This window comes from Athene cunicularia (assembly GCF_003259725.1).
Source record: "Athene cunicularia isolate RWA chromosome 2 unlocalized genomic scaffold, athCun1 chr2_part1, whole genome shotgun sequence".
Taxonomy (NCBI): Eukaryota; Metazoa; Chordata; class Aves; order Strigiformes; family Strigidae; genus Athene; species Athene cunicularia.
Window position 1 is genome coordinate 54,624,646 of NW_020799095.1, and position 23,408 is coordinate 54,648,053.

Sequence of the window (23,408 nt, forward strand, 5' to 3'; positions counted from 1 at the left end):
TTGCTAAATATAGATACTTCCAGGTAAGTAAAAGACAAAAATTAAGTCATATTACCCAGTCTTCGACTCACCTAATTAAATAAGTATTCTTGCAAAGAACTATTCTACTGGAAAAGATTTTTCATTCCTCTGTGGTAGCTATCAATCAGATACAACACTTTGCATATCTCAAAATCTTAAAATAAAATAACATGGTATAGGAATATTCAATCTTCCAGTACTGATCAATAGTTCTTAATCAAAATGTGACAGTCTAACTCATGGTCTGCAACCTGATATGAGGTAGAAAGAGAAGATTATTGAGAAACGAGTGCTAAATGCTGTTAGCTGTAATATTGATGCATCACATGTAATGCCTATGAAGCATGAGTAATGAGCTGAAAGCTATATAATAAAGTCTGCATACAGTAAGCCCTTCTTTTGGCATACTGTTTACACTGGGAGGTAACAGTCTACTAATTTTACTTCCAGAAAAGCTCTTGAAGATAAAAGGAATGTGATACTTTTTCTGTAATTAAAAAAAAAAAAAAAAAAAAAAAAAAATTCAATTAAATTCCTAAGGCAAAAGTGAAAGACAAAGGGAGATGGAAGCATACTGTTAATCACAGCTGTGTTTAATTCCTCAGGTTGTTCCAGGAGCCTTCCCTTCCGTACTGATGGTGTCCAGCTATTTGCAGTGGTGTCCTGAGCTACTGTCAGAATAAGGAGGTTATTAGGGGCTAGGATCAGCTTCCTTTACCAGGAACGGAGAAACAGAGAAAACAGCCAGAGAAAACAGGATGCCAAGTTCCATGTTACTTCTTTAGAGGATATAAACCCAGGCCACTTCCAAAAGACAGATGGGAGCATTTTCAGCTACTTTCAAGTTTTTATCAACCTTTAAATAGAACCCTAAATTCCTAAATTATAGAAGAAAATTAATATTTGGACCTATTTATTTCAGGTTATTGTAACTTTTTCTCTCCTTTCTCTTCTCTCACCTCTGTTTTCTTTCTAGTACTAGTAAGAAATCATGGTCTTCACTTAAAGTGCAGGTCTAGGAATCAGGAATTTTAGGAGGTTTTTTTTCCCCAAAGATTCCCTGTGCAGCCACAAATAAACATCTTAACCTTTACGTCAGTTCTCACACCTGATAAAAAGACTTTACATTTATACTTATCTACTTTACAAAGAGTTTCTTCTCTCCTTCTGCGAGTGATTCTTAATTGCTGACAATTTCAATCCATTCATGCTTGTAAAGTATTTGAGAATTTCAGGATGAAAGGTGCAAGAGAAAAGCAAAAATATATTATTTTGTTGTAGAATGTTTTAATTAAAACATCATGCAATGGTTTTAAATAAACCACTTTCCTATGATCTACATTTAAGTTGCTTGTCTACCCTTATACAGCAAGAGACAAGCTCTTCTTGAAGGTAAGTCGTATGAGGATCCTGACTTTAGCTGATGCTGTCAGGAGCCTGAGAGAAACTTCCCTCTCCACTAATGGCAAAGGGAGCCTAGGGACTTCAGCTGCTGCCCTTGTGAATATCTTCCTCTGCTATCTAGTTCCCAATATTAATTGTATGCCTTATTTTGGCATCACTATCAACCCCGCAAAATGCCAAGAAAAGCAGACTAGTAAAGGAAAGAGCAAATGGTGGCTTGAGAAGTGCTCACTCCTTTTATTCACAGGGCTCTTCTAATGTTATACCAGGATTTTTCAAGCTCAGATGCAATCTTATTGGGGAAGATTTTCAAATGAAACAATTAAATCAAGATCATAAGCCATGTGTCTGTGGTTTAGATGACAGCTGTTTTTCTACCATCCATTCTACAGTTCTGGCTGTGGCCCTATTCTAATTTCACTGCCTTTTTCAGATTGCTGCTTTTCCCTGCTGCAGGCAAATTTACTGAGCAGGGCCTCAATTTCCAAAAAGATCCAGGCTCTAAGCAGAACTGTTCTAGCAATCATCCTAGATGTAGATTAGCAGATGTAGACTACTTGCTACCAGTTCTGGTTTATTGAGGAAGCATCTCCTTTTATGGCTTCCCAAGGGATGCTTTCCATGGTTTACCCCCGAAGTGCTCTACCTTTCTTCTGCCTTGTTTATCATTGCTTCAAGAATCATGACAGAGTTATGAAATAATGGATTCAGGGTTACATACATACCTGTTCCACAAGTACAGAACAAGTTGTCTAAAGGCAAGAAAATTCATTAACACTATATACTTTATTCATTATAATAATCTAATTTGGAAAGTCTTTTCATGGGTAAATGGACCTGAGAAACAGATGAGAGATTACGCATTTGCTAACATATCCATATAGATGAGCCTCACACAACAAGAAAACAGGGCCAACCTGCTGAGGCTAGTTTGTGGATTACCACAGACACATCAGATCTAGAAACAAATCCCACTGATTACGACAGCATAAGATTTGTGTATGGTGGAAAAGCCCGTCTTTTACTTAGAGAGTTTTCAAGTATACAAAACAGTCTCATGATTTTGTAGACGTTTCATTTTTTTAAATAATGTTGACTTGTTCATTAAATGTTTGTGAATTAATGGTAAGCATACAACTTCTTCCTCTGTGATTATTGCAAATTATTACTTTTTTAAATATAAGAACTGGCCCCATTTCTCTAACATCGCTCAGACTGAGGATCAGTGATATCATAATTTGTCCTGTGTAATATCTTTTTTAACTCTATGGAGCTATATACCCAGAATTTCATATCTGTAATGTTACAGATAGTGACCTGTCTTTTCAGAAGCTTCCGTTCCCTTTATCTGGATAAATTTCCATACAATTTATGCTGTTTCTCTCACTGTGGACATTGCAAAATATTTTTTGCCTCACACAAATAGCCAGAATTTTAACATAAGCAAGATTGGATGGCTGAAGAAACAAGGAAGGATGAGAAGATGATTTTGGGGAGGGGGGACAGCAGACTAGGAACACTGAGGTTACCTGTTTCAGAATTGACAATTGGAGCTTTCTAGGATCATTGGCACCTCATTCAGGGCAAAATTCTGGCACTCTCTTCATCCAGCCATACTTAGGATCCTGCAGCTGAACTTGTTAATGAATTTCCCTCTGACAGTTAAAAATAAAAAAACAAAAAATACTGAATATGAATGTGGAAGAAAGGCAATTTGATGTTTGTAATTATCGAGGTAAACTCCACGACCTGCTGAATGTATGCAAACTGGACCCTAGATGGTGCATATAAAAGTGGCATGTGCAGAGAATAAGAGCAAGTACTGAGGCTTCTTTCTGGTAAGGCAAATCATCACACAGGACCCCTACCATGAGAAACAAGGGGGATTCACTGAAAGGTAAGACTTTTGCCATGCACTTGCAGATAAAGTTTATATTTCTTTAAATTTAGATTGAATTAGGAAGTAACTGAAATGTAACAGCTCTACAAACAGGTCTTCCAGCCATTTCTTCCAGTAATGGTGAGACCTGCCTCCACCTCAAATGTTTAGTGTCCAAAGCTTGGAATTAGAAGGCAGCTTGATTCCTTTTTTATTCAGTATTTTATCTCCTGAGACTACCTTTGCATTGAGCATTGTCACAGAAAATTGGCTTGAGGGATGTGACACCTGCACACAAAAGACTGGATCCAGACTGCTTTGCTACACCACCACTCAGAAGGCAATGACCAAGAGTCATTATCCACAAGCCTAGAAGTCATGTACTAATTTTTGAAGTGAATGTTTTCATAATCATCTTTGACTTTTAAGCCAACAAGTCTCAGGTTTTCTTATTCATAGAATTATTCCCCAGAGTACTTTCTTAACTGCAGCTTGTTCATGAGGGAGAAGGAAGGCTTACTTCAATATTGTGTAAATGCACTTTTCTTGAATTTAGAGCTAGAAAGAATGTTATCACATGATAACATTAGGGACAGTTCTGCTGATTTACAGAGTACACTTTAATTTAGTGCTTAAAATAAGTCTAGTGAACCAATACAGGTAGCAGGCCAATTTCCAGAACTAAAACTCTTAGAGCACAGAACAGTGTTCTTTGAATAAGTACATTCATTTACCAAATATTTGCTCTTGATTTTCTTCCATTGTTTTTCTTCACATTATTTTATTTCACGGAATAGAAAACTTTACTCTGTTAATATCAAAAGTTTTAAATATATGAAGTTTTGTGTTTTAGATAATAAGAAGTCCTCTAAATCAGTTTCAGAAGCTCAGGAGAAAAGACAAAAATTCTCTCTGATTTCTTAGCAGTAGACAATCTAGGGTTAAACTCTAAACAGCAAAGCAGCACAGCTGCTGGAAATCTTAGGAAGGAACTCCCAGGGCAATCAAAACCTTAAGAGAGTGACCTAATCACCCTCCCACAAAATTAATTTAAACTCCAAATGTTTGCAAAGAAGAAAAGGAAGAAGAGGAGGTTAAAAAAAAAAAAAAAAAAAAAAAAAAAAAAAAATGTGCAAATATAATTATGTATCTATATTTACACTGTGAAGAAGTTTGATTTTTTTTTTCCTTTCATTTATAACTAGGTAATAAAGTCAGGCACAACAGTGAGAGACTTCAGAATACAGTGTATGCTGCAACACAGGTTACCTTGATTCCTCAAACTCTGTAGCAGACTCTGCTATACAGTGAGGATGATGGAGGGGAGAAAGGATAAAAGAATTACAATGCTTCCTTACACTGATTTTCATTGTACAGAGGGTACTCTGAACCATGTGACTTCACAGCCAAGATTACCCAGTATCTGGCTCTGACAGCTACTTCTAAGTGCACATACAAGTCCATGTCATGCCATTTTGTTTTGTTTTAAACCCAAACAGGTTTGTTGCTGGTGGTCCTTCTGGTGTCCAACATGCTCCTGACAAGGGAAGGAGTGACCTCCTTGCCAATTTGTCCCAGTGGATCTGTCAATTGCCAAGTTTCCCTTGGGGAACTTTTTGACCGAGCAGTTAAACTTTCACACTACATCCACTTCCTGTCTTCAGAAATATTCAATGAATTTGTAAGTACTCTGCCTTTTCCTGAGAGCAAGAAAATATAAAAATGTAATTTAATACTTTTTAAGCACAAAGACATGTTAACATATGAAATTTTTCAAGAAGTAAACAAATATGACTGCTGCACAGACACTGACAATGCTAGTGGTGACCAAATCTGTGTCTAGTGCTGGCCATCGCTAAGATACCCAACATTTCTATTAAAACACACCATTTGCCCATCATTCTTTATCTGTGGGACAAGTCTGTGCTTGCTGGGTGGCAGTTTCACTCTAAAGACTCACCAGAACCTTTTGACCTTTACAGCATAAAAACAGTGATAAAAGCAATGGAACAATAATTAGTTAATACAGTGATTGAATTGAAGCTCTTCTTACTTCTCTGTCTCAATAATGCCTGTCCTTGCTGGTCTTCAGGATGAACGCTATGCTCAGGGCCGGGGTTTCATTACAAAAGCTGTTAATGGCTGCCACACTTCTTCCTTAACTACTCCTGAAGATAAGGAGCAAGCTCAGCAGATTCATGTAAGTCCCATTTCTAATGTCATTCAGAGTGAGATAGAGTGGGGGAGAGGGCGAAGAGGGCAAGTTAAGGAATAAAGAGGCAGCAGACACAGAGAGAGGGAAATCAGCTCAATCAGAACAAAAAGACAGTAAGAGGAAAGTACCAAAAAGCAAAGAAAAGTTGGTTTAACATTTGCTGATACTGTTACAGACTGTACATAATATAGAAGTACCAGTAACTTTCATCTTCCCTTCCTTTTCCTGTATGTTACATTCAGTCATTGCATCTTATTTCCAGTTACAATATAACCTAATGGAGCAATGTCAGTTACCATGTTTGTACAGTACTGAGAACACTACAATCTTTGAACATTATCTTAAAGCACCTTATAGACAATTATTATATTAACAAACATAAAAATACACTGGCTATATAGTGAATACTGTATATAAGCAGAGATAAATAGTTTTCCAGTAACTGAAAACAGTGACATTACTAAACAAATGCTAAATATTCTTGCTGTTACCAGTAGGCAAAAGTGGTCACACCATCATCAAAATACAGAGTCGAGTGCAAAATACGGCAAAATACTTGTAAAGAGAAATGCTACATTCATCAATTTAATAATTATAAACCTAAGGGAAAGATAAAGGTAGCCTTGTTCAGCCTCACAGATACAATTTGAAAATACTCTGAAGAAAAAAAATAAAGCACAGGTGTATGAATGGGGGTGTGCCAGGGAGAACTCTTTATTGGTTTCATGGTGGTGATATCCTTGCAATCCCAGTATTGTCATCTTCTCAGTATGTCATTCAGAAATTCTGTTGGGAACAATAGAATACAGCCTTGGGTACATAACTAGGCTGGCTGTGTTCAGTTCCAGTGCACCTAACAAAGAAGAAATGGTTGACTACTACCATAACCATAAGCTTTATGGATTTTTATTGCCCACAAGAAAGCACAATTTTTAAAACCAAAGAGCTATTGCTGGAAGAACCACTGTTCAAAGGGGAAGACAGATGAGTTACGTAGAGGCAATAAAAGCTATTTAGTGGTTTACCATAATGTTCACCTTCCATTCAGTACTAAACTTTTTTTTAAAAAAAAGTAATCAGATTTTAAAATTGTCATCAAAAATCAGAGAAGGAGTTCTGTTTTTTTCACAGAGATGAAACACAGTTGTGCTTGCTAGATTTTAATGTGGAGAGGGTTTAATGATATTTTCCATTACGATACTGTAACTACTTGTGATAATATCATAAAACATGATGACAACAAAAACTTCAAAAATGCAATTGCACAGAGATATGTAAGACAGGGCTATAGGACACATACAGTGGTAAGTCCTGGAATAACTTCCCAAATCACGATGTCTGAGGCCATTTCTGTAAATGCCTCCTAATACTGCCAACATTTAGCCTTCTTATTTTAACTGCCTTTTCTTAATGTGGGTGAGCAGCATGAAGACCTACTGAACTTAATACTGGGAGTGCTGCGCTCCTGGAATGATCCCCTGATCCATCTGGCCTCTGAAGTACAACGAATCAAAGAAGCTCCAGATACCATCCTCTGGAAGGCTGTAGAGATTGAAGAACAAAATAAGCGGCTTCTAGAAGGAATGGAGAAAATAGTTGGGCGGGTAAGTATTAGATCCTTAACATCCTTCCAGGCTGTTGCTATAAGGAAGACACATCCAGTGATAAACCTTCCCTACCTGGAACAGGAGCAGGAGAAGTGAAGGAAGAAAAAGGAGCCAAGATAGCTGAATCTGAGAACTCTTCAACTTTCTTCTTTCAGCTTTCTCTTCTTCTGCTATCTTGCAATTTCTAAAGAGACAATCCCGATGTGACTGGCATAGCATATTCCAGTGTACTCCCAGTCCTGCTTCAAAAGAAGGTGCAATCCTCAGGACTGGTAATCATCATTCTATCTTTGACTATTTTGAATTTACAATCCTGATTTTTTAAGGATGTATCTGTGTTTTTTCACATGCACATATTTATATGTATGTTCTAGCATATTTACATACATCTATATAAATATAGCTATGGTGTATAGTTTTCAGAAATAGATACTGTGTTTAAAACTGTTCTGGAAGTCTGGGCTATTGCAAAGATGTAGCATACAGCAAAATAATCCTGCTATCTTTCATTTCTCTTTTCACACCATACTGGTTCCTCTGAACTCTGGCTCTGACTTGGTTCCTCCTACACTTGGTAAGGTTAGACAATGAGGCTGTTGTCTGACAAAACCCATACTCAAATACCCCGTGTTATCAGTAACTGATTGAAAGCTTTCCTGAATAAAATCAGCTCTAGCTTGTTTATTTTTAAAGGGGCCTCTGTTAGTCCCTGAATATATCATTCTGTCAGTAAGCTAGATGTTAACGAGAGGTTCTGACTTTACTGGCTTCTACTTAGGCTCTGAACAGTTGAACAGCATTAGAAGTGCCACCATCACTGTATCCACCACTTTCTATTGACTCACTTATGGTCTCTCTCTCTCTCAGTTAGGTGTCTCTTTACTCAGAAACCTTAGCCCATCCAGGCCACAAATGCATTTATTAGTGTAATCAAATACATCTCTATCCCATATCCACGTGTAAAAAGGGTGCAGGCAAGGATCCAAGATAACAGCAGAAGTCAGGTACTGCTACAGTTACCCTGTCACTGCCTTCACATTCACAGTATTTACAGAAGGAGGTTGAAAACAAGACTGGCAAATTCATTACTGTCAAACCACGCTTTTGAATGATAGTAGATCTTTTTTTTTTTGCCTGTTGCTTAAACTGAGTGATAGAGGCTCCACAGACACTCTCCCATGTGTTTTTACAAAGTGCAACTGGTGGGAAATAAGGAAGATGCACAAACACCAATGTTTATAATAAGCACAGACTTCCATCCTCCTATGAAAGGTAGCTTTCTGTGATAAGGGAAAATTAATTATTGTATCTTTCCAACAAGAAGACCTAAACAAATCTTCACCTCAAATACTAGCTTACTACTAGCTTCCTACATATAGCTTCCTAATGTTAGAGGCCACTGTATCACTCAGCTTTTTTTTTGTTGTTTGTTTTTTGTTTGTTTTTTTTTTAATGAAGTCTGAGGTATAGTACATCTGAAGACGTACTGCTGAGAGATTCATCCGGTAACATGTTCTTGAAGCTGCCTGTATCAGAGAGATCACTTAATAGATGGTCCGAAACAAAGCTGGAGATACACACAAAGAGGTTCTGGGAACAAGCACTAATAAAGATTCCAAGGTGGAGGGAAACAAAAAGAGATGTCACTGCTGAGTCCATGAAGGAAGGAAGGTTTGATTTCTCTGCAAAGTCAGATTCCACTGGACATTGGTTAACACACTAGTTCTCTTAAAACACTACTGACACAGTTAAGCTTTTTATATACTTTAGGGAAATAAACTGGAAAAAAAAAAAAAAAAAGGCAAATTAATTGAAAATCTTCATGAAGATATAGAACATTATACAGAATAGTGGGAACCATAACAGAAACACTTTACAAGCCATATGCTAGAAACTAACATTCCTCAAAGCCAGTATGTTAAATCCTCTGTTCTACATCCAGTCAGATTCACTATCATTTACTACAGTATCATTCTGTGTCTTTAGGTTCATCCTGGTGAGATTGGAAATGAAGTTTACTCTCAGTGGGAAGGCCTTCCATCCCTGCAACTTGCTGATGAGGACTCCAGACTCTTTGCCTTTTACAACCTGCTGCATTGCCTCCGCCGAGATTCCCACAAAATTGACAACTATCTCAAGCTTCTGAAGTGCCGCCTAATCCACGATAGCAATTGTTAAGTACTCATGGCCCTAATCACTTACAGAAATCATTCACCATCGTGGTGGTGTTGCTTTGCCACTTTGCATTGCAAACTTTATGAAAAGTCACACAGTACAGCATCAGGATCATCAGTAACCTTCAGGCATGTTTGCGTGAATTCTGGCTGCAACTATTAGCACCATTTATCTTTGTGTTTTAAAACATTATAAATTACTTGTATGTCAACAATACAGTTTTCTGTCTAACCTCCTCACCTAGTAGCATTTCAGTGATAACCAGATCATGCAGAGAGAAATAAAAATGTTATTAAATCCAAAAGCACATAACACCTAGTGGTATCAGTGAATGAAAAATAGCTGGTATGGTTTACCTGTAGCAGTAGCTTCTTGTTTTGGATATCGGTCTCCAGTTACTGATGACAGGATATCTTACTTCCATTGCTCTTTACCCTGCCTTCAAATAAGAGGGGAAAAAACTGAGGGATGCCAAAAAGCAGATTAATCACATATTACACTAAACTATCCTAAACTAAAAGTCCAGTCTGATATCCAATCTACTTGGATTGATGCTTTTATTCTATATAAAAACTGAGTAGAAGAGAGAAAGGTAAAAAATCCATCCTGGCTAACATAGCCATTGATTCCCCATGCTACATGGAGAGAGAAGACACAATCCAGAATTTTAAGAACAGATATCCAGGTATATCTACATCTCTACTGACTATTTGGAAAAGAGGCATTTACAAAGGAAGGTTCCTTATGTTTGAGGTGACTATCTGAGGGTAAAGGAACGAACCAATAGGTTTCAGTAGCTCCCAATAGGATATGCTGGGCATCCATATCACATCCACATGCCCTTCACATTCCTCACAAGTGATGTGGTGGTTGCAGATGCTCAGAAAACTTTCAAGCTATAAAAAGGCACTAACTGAACTAAGGTGTCTGCTGTCCTAAACACAAAGTGTTTAACTGCACTCAAAGTTTTTAGGGCACTCATTTCCTACAGTTAAATATCAGAAAATTGGAGGGATCAAACCAATTTACTACTTTGGAAAATATCTGGCTTACAGTCAGTCACACAGCAAGTAAGAAGCCAAGTAGCAGCTGAAGCCATATCTATATACTGTCTTTGTAAGCCATAAACAAACTAAGCCTTGGCTCCATCACACAGATTCAGCAAAGAGAAGCTTAAATTCAAATCAGCTCCTTATGGGTTTGCCTTCCCATTAGACAAACCTGCAGAGTTCAGCCACCTTGGAGGAAGAGTGAAACACCAGAGAAGACTTAAGCCTTTCATTATCGTAACTGAATAGGCACAGCTATAATAGGTATTTATGTAAGAGATTAGATAATACCAAGTGTTAGAAAGGTCTCATTTTAGCCATGTCTATAAGGACATAATGATACTTGCATTTCTAATTAAGTATACATATATATATACATAATGGCCTTTTAATCTTCTCATGTTTTCAATTATTTATTGCCTCAGGCTTTATCTGGATAAGTAGTTACTAAGCCTATTTTTAATATATATAAAATCACCTGTACAGCAAACAAATTCCTTGTTGGACAGTCATAACTGTCATCTTTCATAAGCTCTGAAATGCACAAAACTTGGGGCATATGCAACAGCGGTTTAACAACACACAGCTGCACAACACCACAGTCAAGGAAGAAAATGGGTAAAATTTGCCAGGCAAAATGCAAGTACCCAGACTAGAATTTAATCTGATCATAATATTCTATTTTCTGTTATAATGCCAATGGGGAAAAAAGCATTTTAAAGGGTAAAAAGAAAAAAATATCCCTTGTAATTATCACAAGTGCTTAGAATTACAGTGTGAGTTCTTATTCAAAAGAAAACATGAATAATGGGACTACTCTGTATTGAGCTGCAAAAACGATTATATCTCGCTGAGTAAACTCCTACCTCAGAATCTCTTTAGAATTCAAAAGCAACTTGATTAATAGGGCAGACATTCATAATTTTACACTTACATGACTAGATCTGAAACAATGACTTTCATTAACTGCTTAAAAATTACAGTGCTAAAACAATTGTCTAAAACTTGCATGCACTGGCTTTATTATATAGCCTGTTCTAGTACAATTATGAGTTTTTAATTTCATAAAGACAGACAGAAGAGAATGACAAAAAAAGATTCTAAACAACTGAAAAGCTATCTGGTTTGCAGCTGTTTAGTTAAAGGGATTTTTAAAAGTGATCTGGTTAATATTCTGAGTCATCACAGCTGTCAAAGAGACAGAAAGACACCGAACCACATGAGCACATTCAAAGCTACACCTTCATTGTCAAGTGCCCTGGCAGGGACAACGTCTTTAGACTCTGAATGTTCAAGCCACAATATAGGCCAATCTCTTTTTTTCAGTTGCTAATAGAAAAAATATATTCTTATCTCACAAATATTCTTTTAATTAGTGCATGTTCATAAGACCTGAGCAACTGTCTTTCATTCAATAAAAATAGTTATATAGCCAATGTCTTATTTTATAGAAAACTGAATTTAGAACAAGCACATTCTTTCTAAGTGAAAGAAATTGCTATCAATAAGAGGTTTTTTTCCAAGTGTATTAACTTCTAGGTACTTCAGGTTTTCAGCATTCAAGATGGCTAGCTTTCTAATTATTTATTCAGTACCCAAATTGGCCATATTTAAATCTCTGCTGGTTTCTTTTATTCCATTCATTTAAGATTGCTTAGTGATAGGAATGGAAAGGAAAGGTCCACATGGCTGAAATATAGGCTCAGTTCTGTTCCCTTTGAAAAATATATTCAAGCTTCCATAAATGGCACTAAATTTAAGATAAGACCTTGTGACACCAAATCTAAATGACGTGAAGTTCAAATCAATTCATCACTGAGAGCATTTATCACTGAACACAACAGAATAGAGATACGCAAATAAAAATCTAACTTGTTATTCATGACTTTTGTCTAGAGTGTAGAACTATATCCAACCATTGGAGCAAACAGAAATAATCTTGAGAACCATTTTAAAAGCCAATAAAGGAAGATTTTACTGACAGTATGTATGTCATTTGGAATCAGCTGCTTACCTAGAAATGTGATAATCTCTCTACCATTTTTTTTCTTTTTTTTTTCTTTTTTTTTTTCTTTTGAGATCCTACAAAAAGCTTCCAATGATTTAACTTCTAGCCGAGAAAGAAAAAAAAATAGAGACCATAATTTTTATAATTTGGCAACTCATCTATACAATAGTTTACCTTCACAACAAAGGCAATCCACAACTCTAATAACAATGGATACAATGTAGAAAACACACATATCCTCTTAAGTTTAATTTCTGAACAACAGAAATTCTCTGAGGCTACATTTTAAACTGAGCCTGTTTATTATAAATGAAATGTATACAAACAACAAATTATGTCAGAGGTGTAAACTCAGTAATCATACTTATGTATATATCCATACACTATAGAAATCAGATACTACAATCATGGGAATAACACCACAGGCATACACATTCCCATTGAAATTACTGGGTTTACTGATCTGTAAAGCTATTTACATATATATATTTCTATCGCAAGCTTTTAACAACTTGTGCCTGCAAATTACTTGAAGACTGAAAAAATTACTTGAAGACTAAAGCTGAGTCTCAATGTTCAATTCAACTGAAATTTAAGACTGACTGTCCATAGAGTTATATTGTGTTAAAAAGACGTTTAAAACTAGTTTTAAAACATAATGATACCCTTTTGAAGTTCCTTATGCTCTTAGTCATCTTTAGGAATGAAGCTAAATTCAAATAAACATCAGTCTCGGAAAACAGTAGGAATGTCAGCCATGGTTTTCCAACTTTTTTTCCCAAACAACTCAATGACTATCAGATAACATTTCAACAATATCTACTATCATTGTGATTTTAAGGCTATATATAGATATATCCCCCCATAACTGAATATTTTAAAAATGTACATTTTCTCATAGTGATTTTTCATTTCCTTTCATGTATTGAACTATGAGGAGGAAATGAAAACAGATGAGTAATGGTGCCTAACGTCCTCTGAACTATATCTTTTTTCCATACAGGTGAAAGCAGTAGAAACTGTCCTTATCTTTAGTGAAAAAAAATTTTCAGAGACTTCTCCCATTTTTTCTGATTTTTTTGGGGTTTGCTTTTCTTTTAGGTCCCATGGGCAAATTCTGTGAACCACAAAGAAAATACAGTGTCATTTTAAAGGAAAATACAGAGCCCAACTTTCAGTCTATAATTTTATTGCACATTGAGGGGAAAAAAAAACAAACCCTGTTGCTCACTGTGTCACTAATTCTTTTTCATACCACCATGTTTATGTTCTTTTAATCATCCAAGCAGCACTAGAATCTCATGCTAACATTCTGTTTATTGGGAAGAATAAGTCATCATGGCATAATGCCTTCTAATTCATGTGTACAAAAGAGAATTGAAGGATATAATCACTTTTAGTTCCTTTCCTCATGAAGGAGTTCTGAAGGTCTTACACTGAGTGATAACATTTTATATCAGTATTGGCCAGTCCACATCATCTTAGTTTTCTTCCTCGGTACACAATGTGAGGGGTAACAAACTAAGTAAAAGGAGGTTATGGAAAGACTTTCAAGGGTCACAGAAAGACTTGGTCTCTGGCTCAAGAAGTACTGATATATAGACAGGTGAATATTCATTTCCTATTTGCTGTTGACACTGAGCCTCACTAAAAGTCCTAAGGATGTGTCTTGGACAGAGCCCTTTACCAGGAATTCTTATATTTCACAACCATTTAAAGAAAGATGGCATAGACACTAGTCAAAATTTGTTAAAGAACACTCTTACAACAAACACTTCTTTACATTTTATCCAGTCTGCTACCAGAAAGTGCTTTGCCAAGCATAAAAATAAATAGTATTTACTGACAATATTTAATAGTAGTTGTCCCTCAAAAATTCACTTTTCCTGTCAAACATTACCACACTAATTATGGGAACACTTTTCCCTTTTTAATAAATGATAGGGTTCATTACACTGAAGAGTTCAGATCACTTATTAATTCACATGAGTGACAGTGTGAGTCATCAAAAATGCTAAGAGCACTCACTCTAGCATATCAAAGAAGCTATAAAACTCATATCATTTGTACCATATAACGCATGTTGCAAAGGAGTTTGCAGAATACAAAATGCATCGCATGAATGTGCACTCAGTGAATAGGAACTAGTTTGTGCATTAAATGACTAACTCTAAAAATATACTCATTTATTGATGGAGCTTTTTTCACTATCAAGCTGACTACCTCCCTCCAGCTTTCAGTGTCAAATAATTCAGAAGTTAATAAAGAATATTATATTTTTTACAGTATTATCAGAATTACTACACCCACACACCACAGCCATGTCACTGTTAATGTACACTAATACAGAACAAAAAAAAAAAGTCTCTTCCCTCTTTTTACTTATAATTCAAACAAGTGGGAATCAGAAGTATGCAAAGTCTGGTGTATAACATAGCTTGTTTCTCTGTCTTTCTTTTCACTCTATTGCTAAGGCAGAAATAATTCCTGAAATATATATAGGTATTATTGTGCCTGCCTTTACTGACTTCATGTTTGAAAGCACTGTACGTGGTTTGCAGGATTAGGCCAATAATCATACATGACAATAAGCCCTTTCTTTAGCCAGATGATTGAAATAACAATAATCTTCCCCAGGAGCCATTCTTGGGAGATTTCCAGCCCGATTTCATGGACAAAAATAGTTCATATAGCTCAAAAAATTTCCAAGCCTTTTGATGATTATCCAAGTCTAACTAAAGTCTCAGAACCTTTAGGATTTTCCAATATCCTGGACCTACAGCACATGTACTATAACTTAATATGACAAAAGCTACTTGAATTAATTTGATTTGCATGGTATCTTCACGAGACCCATGCAATAGAGACGATGGGTCCTCATGTCAAAGCTAATGCAGTAAGGAGCTCAGCAATTCTTTAAAGTGGCTTTTGTGCTATTTGCAAAGAATCTGTTCTTCTGTGTCCCTGTTGCATCAATGTGAGAAAATAAAAAAAAAAGAATCTGTTCTTTATCATCTTGTGCTAGAAAATACTTCATCATATTAGAAAATTCTCTCAGGATTTCTCAAGGGCTATGTGAAGGAAGAAAGTGCAATGCACAGCCTCAGTTTATTGAGAGATTAACTTTTGATGGATGGCACCATGAAAAATGTAGAACAAATGCATCAGAAATGGTTTGCAAAAAGTTTAGGATACCCATTTATTTCTATTTTCACTTGAGATTCCATCTAAGTGAAAGTAAGGTTTAGGTGAATATAAGACATAAAGAGACTCATACAAAAACAAATATTGAAGCTTTTAATACAGTGGTAGATAGTAGCATTGTTTTGCCAATATGTTTTCTGTCCCCTAAACAACCCTCCTTGTGCATGTCATAACTTTAAAAAAAAAAAAAAAAAAAAAAAAAAAAAAAAAAAAAAAAGCCCATTACTATTCTGAAGAGGGAAAAGGTACCTGTGTAATTATTTATATCATGCATATCAACTCAGTATCAAAGCATGACATACCTGGTATAGCCTCTTTATCAAAGGGATTATGAATTCTGTCTTGGACTAAATTAAGGGTATTATTTTATATATATATATATATTGTCATAGCATACATCTGACTGGGAACAAAACAGCAGAGCAAAGCTGTAGAATGATAATGCTACAGTCCTGAACATGCACAACACATTTTAGAGAGATGGTCAACAGACACCACATGCTCTCCTCCAAAGTAAGCACTGAATCACAGAATCACAGAATGGTTTGGGTTGGAAGGGATCTTTAAAGACCATCTAAGTCCAACTCCCCTGCCATAGGCAAGGACATCATTCACTAGATTAGGTTGCTCAAAGCCCTGTCCAACCTGATCTTGAATGCTTGTGATGACAGGGCATCCACAACTTGTCTGGGCAACCTCCTCCAGTATCTCACCACCTTCATTGTAAAATATTTCTTCCTTTTATCCAATCTAAATATACTTTCTTTCAGTTTAAAATTGTTGCCCCTTCTCAGTACAGGACAAGACTCTTCCTTTATATACTGAAAGACCCAATAAGGTCTATCGGGAGCCTTCTTTAGGCTGAAAAAACCCAACTCTCTCAGCCTTTCTTTATAAGAGAGGTGTTCCAGCCCTCTGATCATTTTTGTGGCTTCCTCTGGACCTGCTCTAACAGGTCATGCCTTTTTTGTACTACACACCCCAGATCTAGACAGCTCAGAACTGAACACAGTACTCCAGGTGGCATCTCACAAGAGAAGAGGGGGAGAGTCACCTTCCTCAACCTGATGGCTACATTTCTTTCTATGCAGCCCAGGATACAGACAGCTATGGTGTTTGTGCAGAGCGTGACTAGCTTGCTGGGCTGCAAGTGCACATTGCCAGCTCATGTCCAATTTTTCAACCACCAGTATCCCCAAACCTTTCTTCACAGGGATGTCCTCAATCCCTTCATCCCACAGTCTAGATTGATGTTGGGGAGTGCCCTGCCCCATGTGCAGGACCTCGGCACTTGATCTTGTTGAACTTCATGAGGATTGCATAGGCTCACTCCTCAAGCCTGTCAAGGTCCTTCTGAATAGCATCCCTTCCTTCTAGCAAATGAAAAGATTAAAAATGTTTTTTTCATGTTTCACGGATGAAAGATGGTTTTGATCAAGTTCTAATCTTAAAACCAATCAGGAAGACTTATTTATTTAATGGTAGCCAGGGCAAACTGTATTTAAACTTAGGCATCAACGTAATAGATTTATATAGGCAAAAAAAGTGGCACACGTAAGTTTGTTTTGAAAGCTGAAATTTATATTAATCCATATCCATAATCAATAAGACGACACTTTTGTTGTTGTTTGTAAAATACAAAGTATATCCCATTTCAATTGTGGATGTTAATGGCATAAGGAAAATTTAATACATATGCACCTTTCTTAGAGCTAGTTACAAGCAGGTAGATGTTCTCCAAAATATCATAAAGTTAGGAACCTCTTAAGAAGTGCTTACATTCCTCTTTCAGTTAAAAAAACCCAGCCATGCAATGCAATGAACATGTAGTAAGAAAGTTGACATTTATCAAAGAAAAGCCTCTTTCATTTGGTTTCTACTTTTCCTTCCCCACAAATATAGGGATATTCTAAATCAAACCAATCAAATCAGGGTTCAGGATTTCTTCCCACGTATTGAGTGAAATCAATTCCATATTCACAGTTTTCAGAAAGAAAATTAAAGTTTTCAGTGAAGTTGCCATTTTAGTAGGTAAGAAGCATGTCATTTCACCATACTCTCAGAGAAAATATTCCTTGCGGAGGGTTCTTCATCATCCCACCATTTTAACAACAGTTCAAGATATATTTTTCAGTTAAAAAGGAACCAAAAATTCAGTATGACGTGCTGCACAAAAGCTTTTGAGAAATGCAATGTAGTACGAAGTGTATCAATACAGAGTTCAAGATGAAAACATAAATAGCAACTGAACAAATAGCTTGATAAACATAAAACGGTTCTTTGTGAAAAATTTTGAAAAACAATCTGTTTTTTGCAGTCCAGAGATAGCCACGAATCAAGTAACATCTAACAAAGAGACCTGATCCGGTGACTCCATGGGTAAAAAAGAGACTATCCCAAACCTACCCCCTGTGGCCAGCAACTACAAAGTAGAAATACACAAGGATTACATCAAAGAAAACTACCTTTTTTTTTTTTTTCCCTCTCTCTCTCCATAAGCTAATTTCCTGTAGAAATTAGCAAATATCTCCCTATTTTCAATTAGTTATCAGTGGTTCTAAGTTATCAAGATTTCTCCAGTGAGTCCCCCTCATATGGGTTATTTCATTCAAGGGAAACCCAATTTCGATGACATATTAAACATACCCTTTCCACCGCTGGACATTTTTGAAGAGCTTCCCTTTTATCATCATCAAACCTCTGGACTTTGAAATCCTGATGGAATTGAACCCAAACTCTAAATTACTTCTTTAAGCAGCCATTATAAGGGAGGGTGCTGAAAAAATGGAAACAATGAAGGATTAAACCCATTTTAATACACCTCCAGGGCCAGAATAAAAGGCAGCACTGAAGTTCTTGTGCCAGCACTGGCCATTGTTCTCCAAAGGGCAGGATGCTCAGGGGAGCCCATCAGGGCACACGGTGCCTAATCCCTGCGGTGCTTATCGTCCCTCCAACGCGCCACAGCAACCCTACTCTCAGGACCACAGTTGTGTAGGCCTGAGCAAGCCAGAGAGAGGGAGGGGGCCCAAGGCGAAACGCCCGGTTTGAAGGGGGGTTAGTGGTTAAGGGCGGCAGCAATGGGGAGAGGCTGGCGGGCGAGGCAGGCGCGGCGGCCCCACGGCCTGCTGGGGGTTGCTAGGCAACCCGGGCCTACCCGCCCTCGGGGCCTTCGGCGCAGGCTGAGGGGTTTGGGGGGCTGCGGGGGCTACGGAGAGCCGGGCACGCGTGTGCGCTATTGTAAATAAGTGGGGGGCACAACCACACAGTGTCACTGCTCCTTCTAATTCAGAACATTCAGTGGGTAGCAGGTTTTTTGTGGGTTTTTTTTTAATGTAACTGACAAAATCTGGCAACAATGCACAGTGTAAAAAGTGACATTTTGACTCTAAGGGAGGAATTATTTGCAATTTGTTTTGAACAGAAGCTTAGTTCATGTCAGATGTGAACCTCCAGACAATCATTAGTTTAAACTGCCTGCTATGTGTTTAAAAATTTCAGTCAATTTAGAACTGATCTGAATTGCAAATGGGATGGTAATAAGCCATTAGGGAACAACATATCTCTCTTTCACACTTGCAACCCTCTGCTTTAAGGGGCCTTGACTGCACTGAAATATGAAAATACCATTTTAGTCATGCGCATTGCCAACAAACATGGAAATGAAGGAGGTCCAGACTTGGAAAGTGGCACTCGGAGCTGCCACAGGAGCAAAGAAACGGGTGTAGCCCTGCTTTAAACAAGAGGCAGCAATCAGTTTTCCACAGAATAAATAGCTTGACTTGATGGCACAGTAAAACAGAGGCCTGGCATCTGATTAGCGCTTGGTTATTTTGATTTCTGAGGATCTGAGGCATTTCTTAATCCTCTGTGAATCCATTTTTGTGAACAAGGGTAGACATTTTATCACCTAAGGTTTTCTGGATAAAGTTATCTGTATTTCCTCAAAATTAGCTGTCTAACAACCCTCTGTGTTCAAATGAATGAAAAGATACAATTTTCTCATTCTTGAGCTTTCAGCTCAAGACAGGGCTCTGCAATAGACAGATCCCTCGACTAAGAAGACATCTGCACAACTAAAGCAGAATAAATGTCTTTTAGACATAGCATTAAGCATTGTAGCTCCTATCTCAAGTATCTTTTCCCACTAAAGAACATTATAAATCACCAACTGATGTTTTATAGGTATTTCATAGGTGGAAAGACTTTTATTCTACAGCCCTGTAGCCACTCTGTAGTCACTCTTGTGTAGCCATCACTGTTTTTTAATGCTGCCTCACAGAATTATATACCTTATAAAACTCATCTATTTCATGCTTTCTTGAGTCTGCAGCTGAGGCTGACTCTGTATCTCACCATAGCAGCTGATAAGCAACCTACTCTCTACATTCAAGCAGATTCCCATGCAGCTACGATGAAGGGAGAAATGCAGACTTCTGATCTGCATCTGTAAAAGCTGAAGGCCGATACCTTAGTACCAACCAGTGCAGTAGATGTTCCCACACCACTGGATACTATTGCAACCCTAGAGCTGGACAGTCTCCTAATGGATTCTGCGACTCCTTCCTTCCCTGAAGCTATATGTCTAAATACAGCTTCTGGAGATTTTGTTTCTAGAGAACCTCTTTGTTGAGGGGGGACCAGCCCAGAGACACCTACAGCAGACTGCAGAGATCACTTCATGGGTTGTCCAGCTGACCCAAATGGTGCTGTGTTAGCTCACATGCTGGACTGAATTTCTGCAGAACATGCCTTCAACCTGAGGAGAGCATTAAAGTGGATAGCCCGTTAATTCTTTCATGGCGCATCCAATCAATGCCCTCTGCTTTCCAGAGATAACACCTTTAAATTGCTGAATGCAGATGAATTTGGATATTATACCACATCTCAGCTTTCTTAGAATGTTCATGTCAGCTTCTGTCCAGCTGGCAATATGCTAGAAAGGGGGACTGCTTGCACAGGACCTTTACTGAACTGCCATGCAGCAGAAAGGAAATTGGAAAAGTCAAATAGGACAAAGTTAGACTGCTGAGCCAGAGCCTTTGCATAAGAAGCGGGGAGCTAAGCAAGGAAAATGCAACTCAGGTAAAACTATGGGAACAGACAGTACAAGAGCTTGATTAACCAGCTTCCCACCCAAGTCTGGAAAAAGCCTCTTAGTCTGAGTCCCTCTGCCTCAAACTGTACTGGATAGCACACACCTAAACCAACCTCTACATGGGATAATTCTATTTACACAGTCTTCTAAACCTTGGTGTATATGTACATATAAATATACACATCAATAACTTATTCCACTTCAACGCTTAAAAGAAATTCTATTGCATGCATATTAAAAGTAAAGGCAAAAAAATATTTTCAGTATTCAAAATTTCATGTAAAAAGACTGTAGCAATATGAATAAGCTTCAGACAAGGAATACCTGAGTTTTTGTTTTGGATTACTTCTTCAAGGACAGGTACACCTAAAACTACTTAAGCATACAAACTTTGCAGACAATTCAGCACCAGCGAAAGTAAAGAATTCTGAACTCTCTGTTTCCTGGGAACACAGCAGACTATTCATCTTCCTCAAAGCCACATGAAGTAAATTAATCCTTTCTAATTATCCTTGCAGGGTATATTTGGGATAACAATTCCCTACTTTCATACATACACGTGTGGAGCTTCCGCTCATTTTAGTGAGATAAAAGACGTTTCCAATTTGGATCTTTGAAAAGGTCTGACATCCAGTATTTATTATTATAGCAAAGATTAAGAACAGTCCTATTGAACTCTAATATTTTAAGACTTACTCCTTTCAGAAGTGATATTATGGCACAGGACAATTAACATATTCCCAGAAGTATGTCTTTCAAGAAAAAAATTTCCTGCGATAAATACAGAATTATATGTTAATTCAGATGGAAATGGAGTAGTTAAATACTTCCAGATCTAAACTCTAGCTACTCCGCAATTTCCCCAGCAACTGCAAAGTAATAATAATAAAAAAGACTATTCAAGCTTTCCTATCATTACACGGGGCTTAAGCAAGACAGCGCACAGAATAAGATACTCAGAATCTAGGAAAATATTGTAAGGGGAAAAAAAATATAGAAATCCTTTGCTCTCTGCTTCTTTTTTTGTGACTTTAGGCAGTTCTGTATTTTTGTGTCTTTAGATGAGGTATTCAATATTCATTCCATCAACTAACTACTCTGGCAAAGTGTGTACATGCCACAGTACATGCTCTAAACCTATTTAATTTTCCACACACAAATTGTTTAATTGTCATAAATGGGTTCTTGCATGTACAAATTACCCCCTGCACATACACCTGCATAATCTGGCAGTTTAAATATGTATGTTTTATATAGGGAAGCCATTGAAATTTACATATTTTCTCCACTTACATTTGAAAACTAACTTCCATGTAGAGGGTTCTTATCCTTATTTGACATGTGGCACAGGCCAAAGATCTGCAGTTGTATTTACTGAAAGGAAACCAACACAAACAGTGAAAGGGAATGATATGAGCAACTTGGGAGATGTGATTTCTTGGACTTTTAAGCATGTGTGTGTGTGTGATAGTCGTATACTTTTTGTGTCAGATACTTGGCTATCTAAATATTACTTTTCACATGACATAGTCCTAAGAGCATGTAGTATAAATTATCATATATCAGTTATGAAAAGATAGTCATGTGAATGGAATCTGAAAGGCAAACAATCATCTCTCAGCTGCAACTGAACATGATTCAAACACAGAGTAATATTTTGGTTTGGTTAAAGAAGAATGTTACAGGAATCAAAGGCTCAGACCTACATTCCTTCCTTGCGTGGATACTCCTATTGACTTCAGTGGGATGGCTAATGTAATATGGTATAAACAGTCAATACTATATTTTAATCCCCAAAGAATACTGACGTAGGTACATGATATTCATGTGTATAAAAAATACAGAAGATGATATTGAAAGTAACACTGACCTGACTTACCTGAAAACAGAAATGAAGAAAGTTTTGTTCCTTGCATCCCCAGTTGCCTTGTATCAGCTAACTGGATCACAGGTTTCAACATAGAGACCAGACCACCGCCTGCTAAGTAAAAATTGACTGTATAATACAGAGTAGGTGATTCACGAGATGAAAGCCATACATACTTTGTCAGTGCAGAATTGAGTACAGTGGGGAGAAGAATTCTCCCCTCAGAATTAATATTCTATCTCTCAATGTGCTCTACAGATAACCCAAAGATTGTGTGACTACACTGAATGTTCACAGGAAAGCCACAGAGAAATCTGATGTATATGCTTCACTAGGAATGGATGCATTACCTATATAAGGTTCTACACTGAGATTGTCCTCCATCTTGATACTCAGACTAGATGCTAACATAGGATTACCCTCATTCACCTTGTGCAACTCCTTTGGGCTAGTGGCAATAATATTAACTTGCCATAGAAGAACAGTCTGTAAAATTGCGAGGAAGTACAGAACTATAGTGCAATGTTATCTATTCTCTGAAGTAAAAGCAAGCAAAGACAGATTTAGGTGATATACAAATCAAGCCTTGAAAAACATAGTACTTGAGGGTAGGTCCCTGCAGGGATCTTTATACCAAAGTAAATTTTAATCAACATACTCAATGCTCAAATTGTGACAATTCAGTTCTTGACCCTGAATCTGTCTGTAACACTGCTAATAGATACTGAAGATACTTCCTAAACAGTAGTTCCAATGGTAAACACACCTCTTCTAGAAATGTTTTTGAGTGAAATTACCATATGCACTCATTTCATTAGAATGGTTTCACGGTCTTTTGCAAATACAGGACTTGTAAAGAAAAGCACTACATGCTGAGATGC

General features: G+C 37.2%; 1 protein-coding gene across 1 annotated transcript; it reads left to right on the forward strand.

Moving 5' to 3' along the window:
- Nucleotides 1-2,984: 2,984 nt before the first annotated feature.
- PRL (prolactin) lies at nt 2,985-9,605 on the forward strand. Its single transcript, XM_026842140.1, has 5 exons — nt 2,985-3,322; nt 4,804-4,985; nt 5,397-5,504; nt 6,944-7,123; nt 9,113-9,605. The coding sequence occupies exons 1-5, from the start codon at nt 3,295-3,297 to the stop codon at nt 9,302-9,304; spliced, it is 690 nt and encodes a 229-aa protein (XP_026697941.1). The 5' UTR covers nt 2,985-3,294; the 3' UTR covers nt 9,305-9,605.
- The last annotated feature ends 13,803 nt before the right edge of the window (nt 9,606-23,408 follow it).

Coding starts and splice junctions, on each gene's coding strand:
- PRL (XM_026842140.1), top strand. CDS start 3,295: ATGAGAAACAAGGGGGATTCACTGAAAG. Junction 5,505..6,943: donor AGCAAGCTCAGCAGATTCAT/GTAAGTCCCATT, acceptor GTGGGTGAGCAG/CATGAAGACCTACTGAACTT. Junction 7,124..9,112: donor TGGAGAAAATAGTTGGGCGG/GTAAGTATTAGA, acceptor CTGTGTCTTTAG/GTTCATCCTGGTGAGATTGG.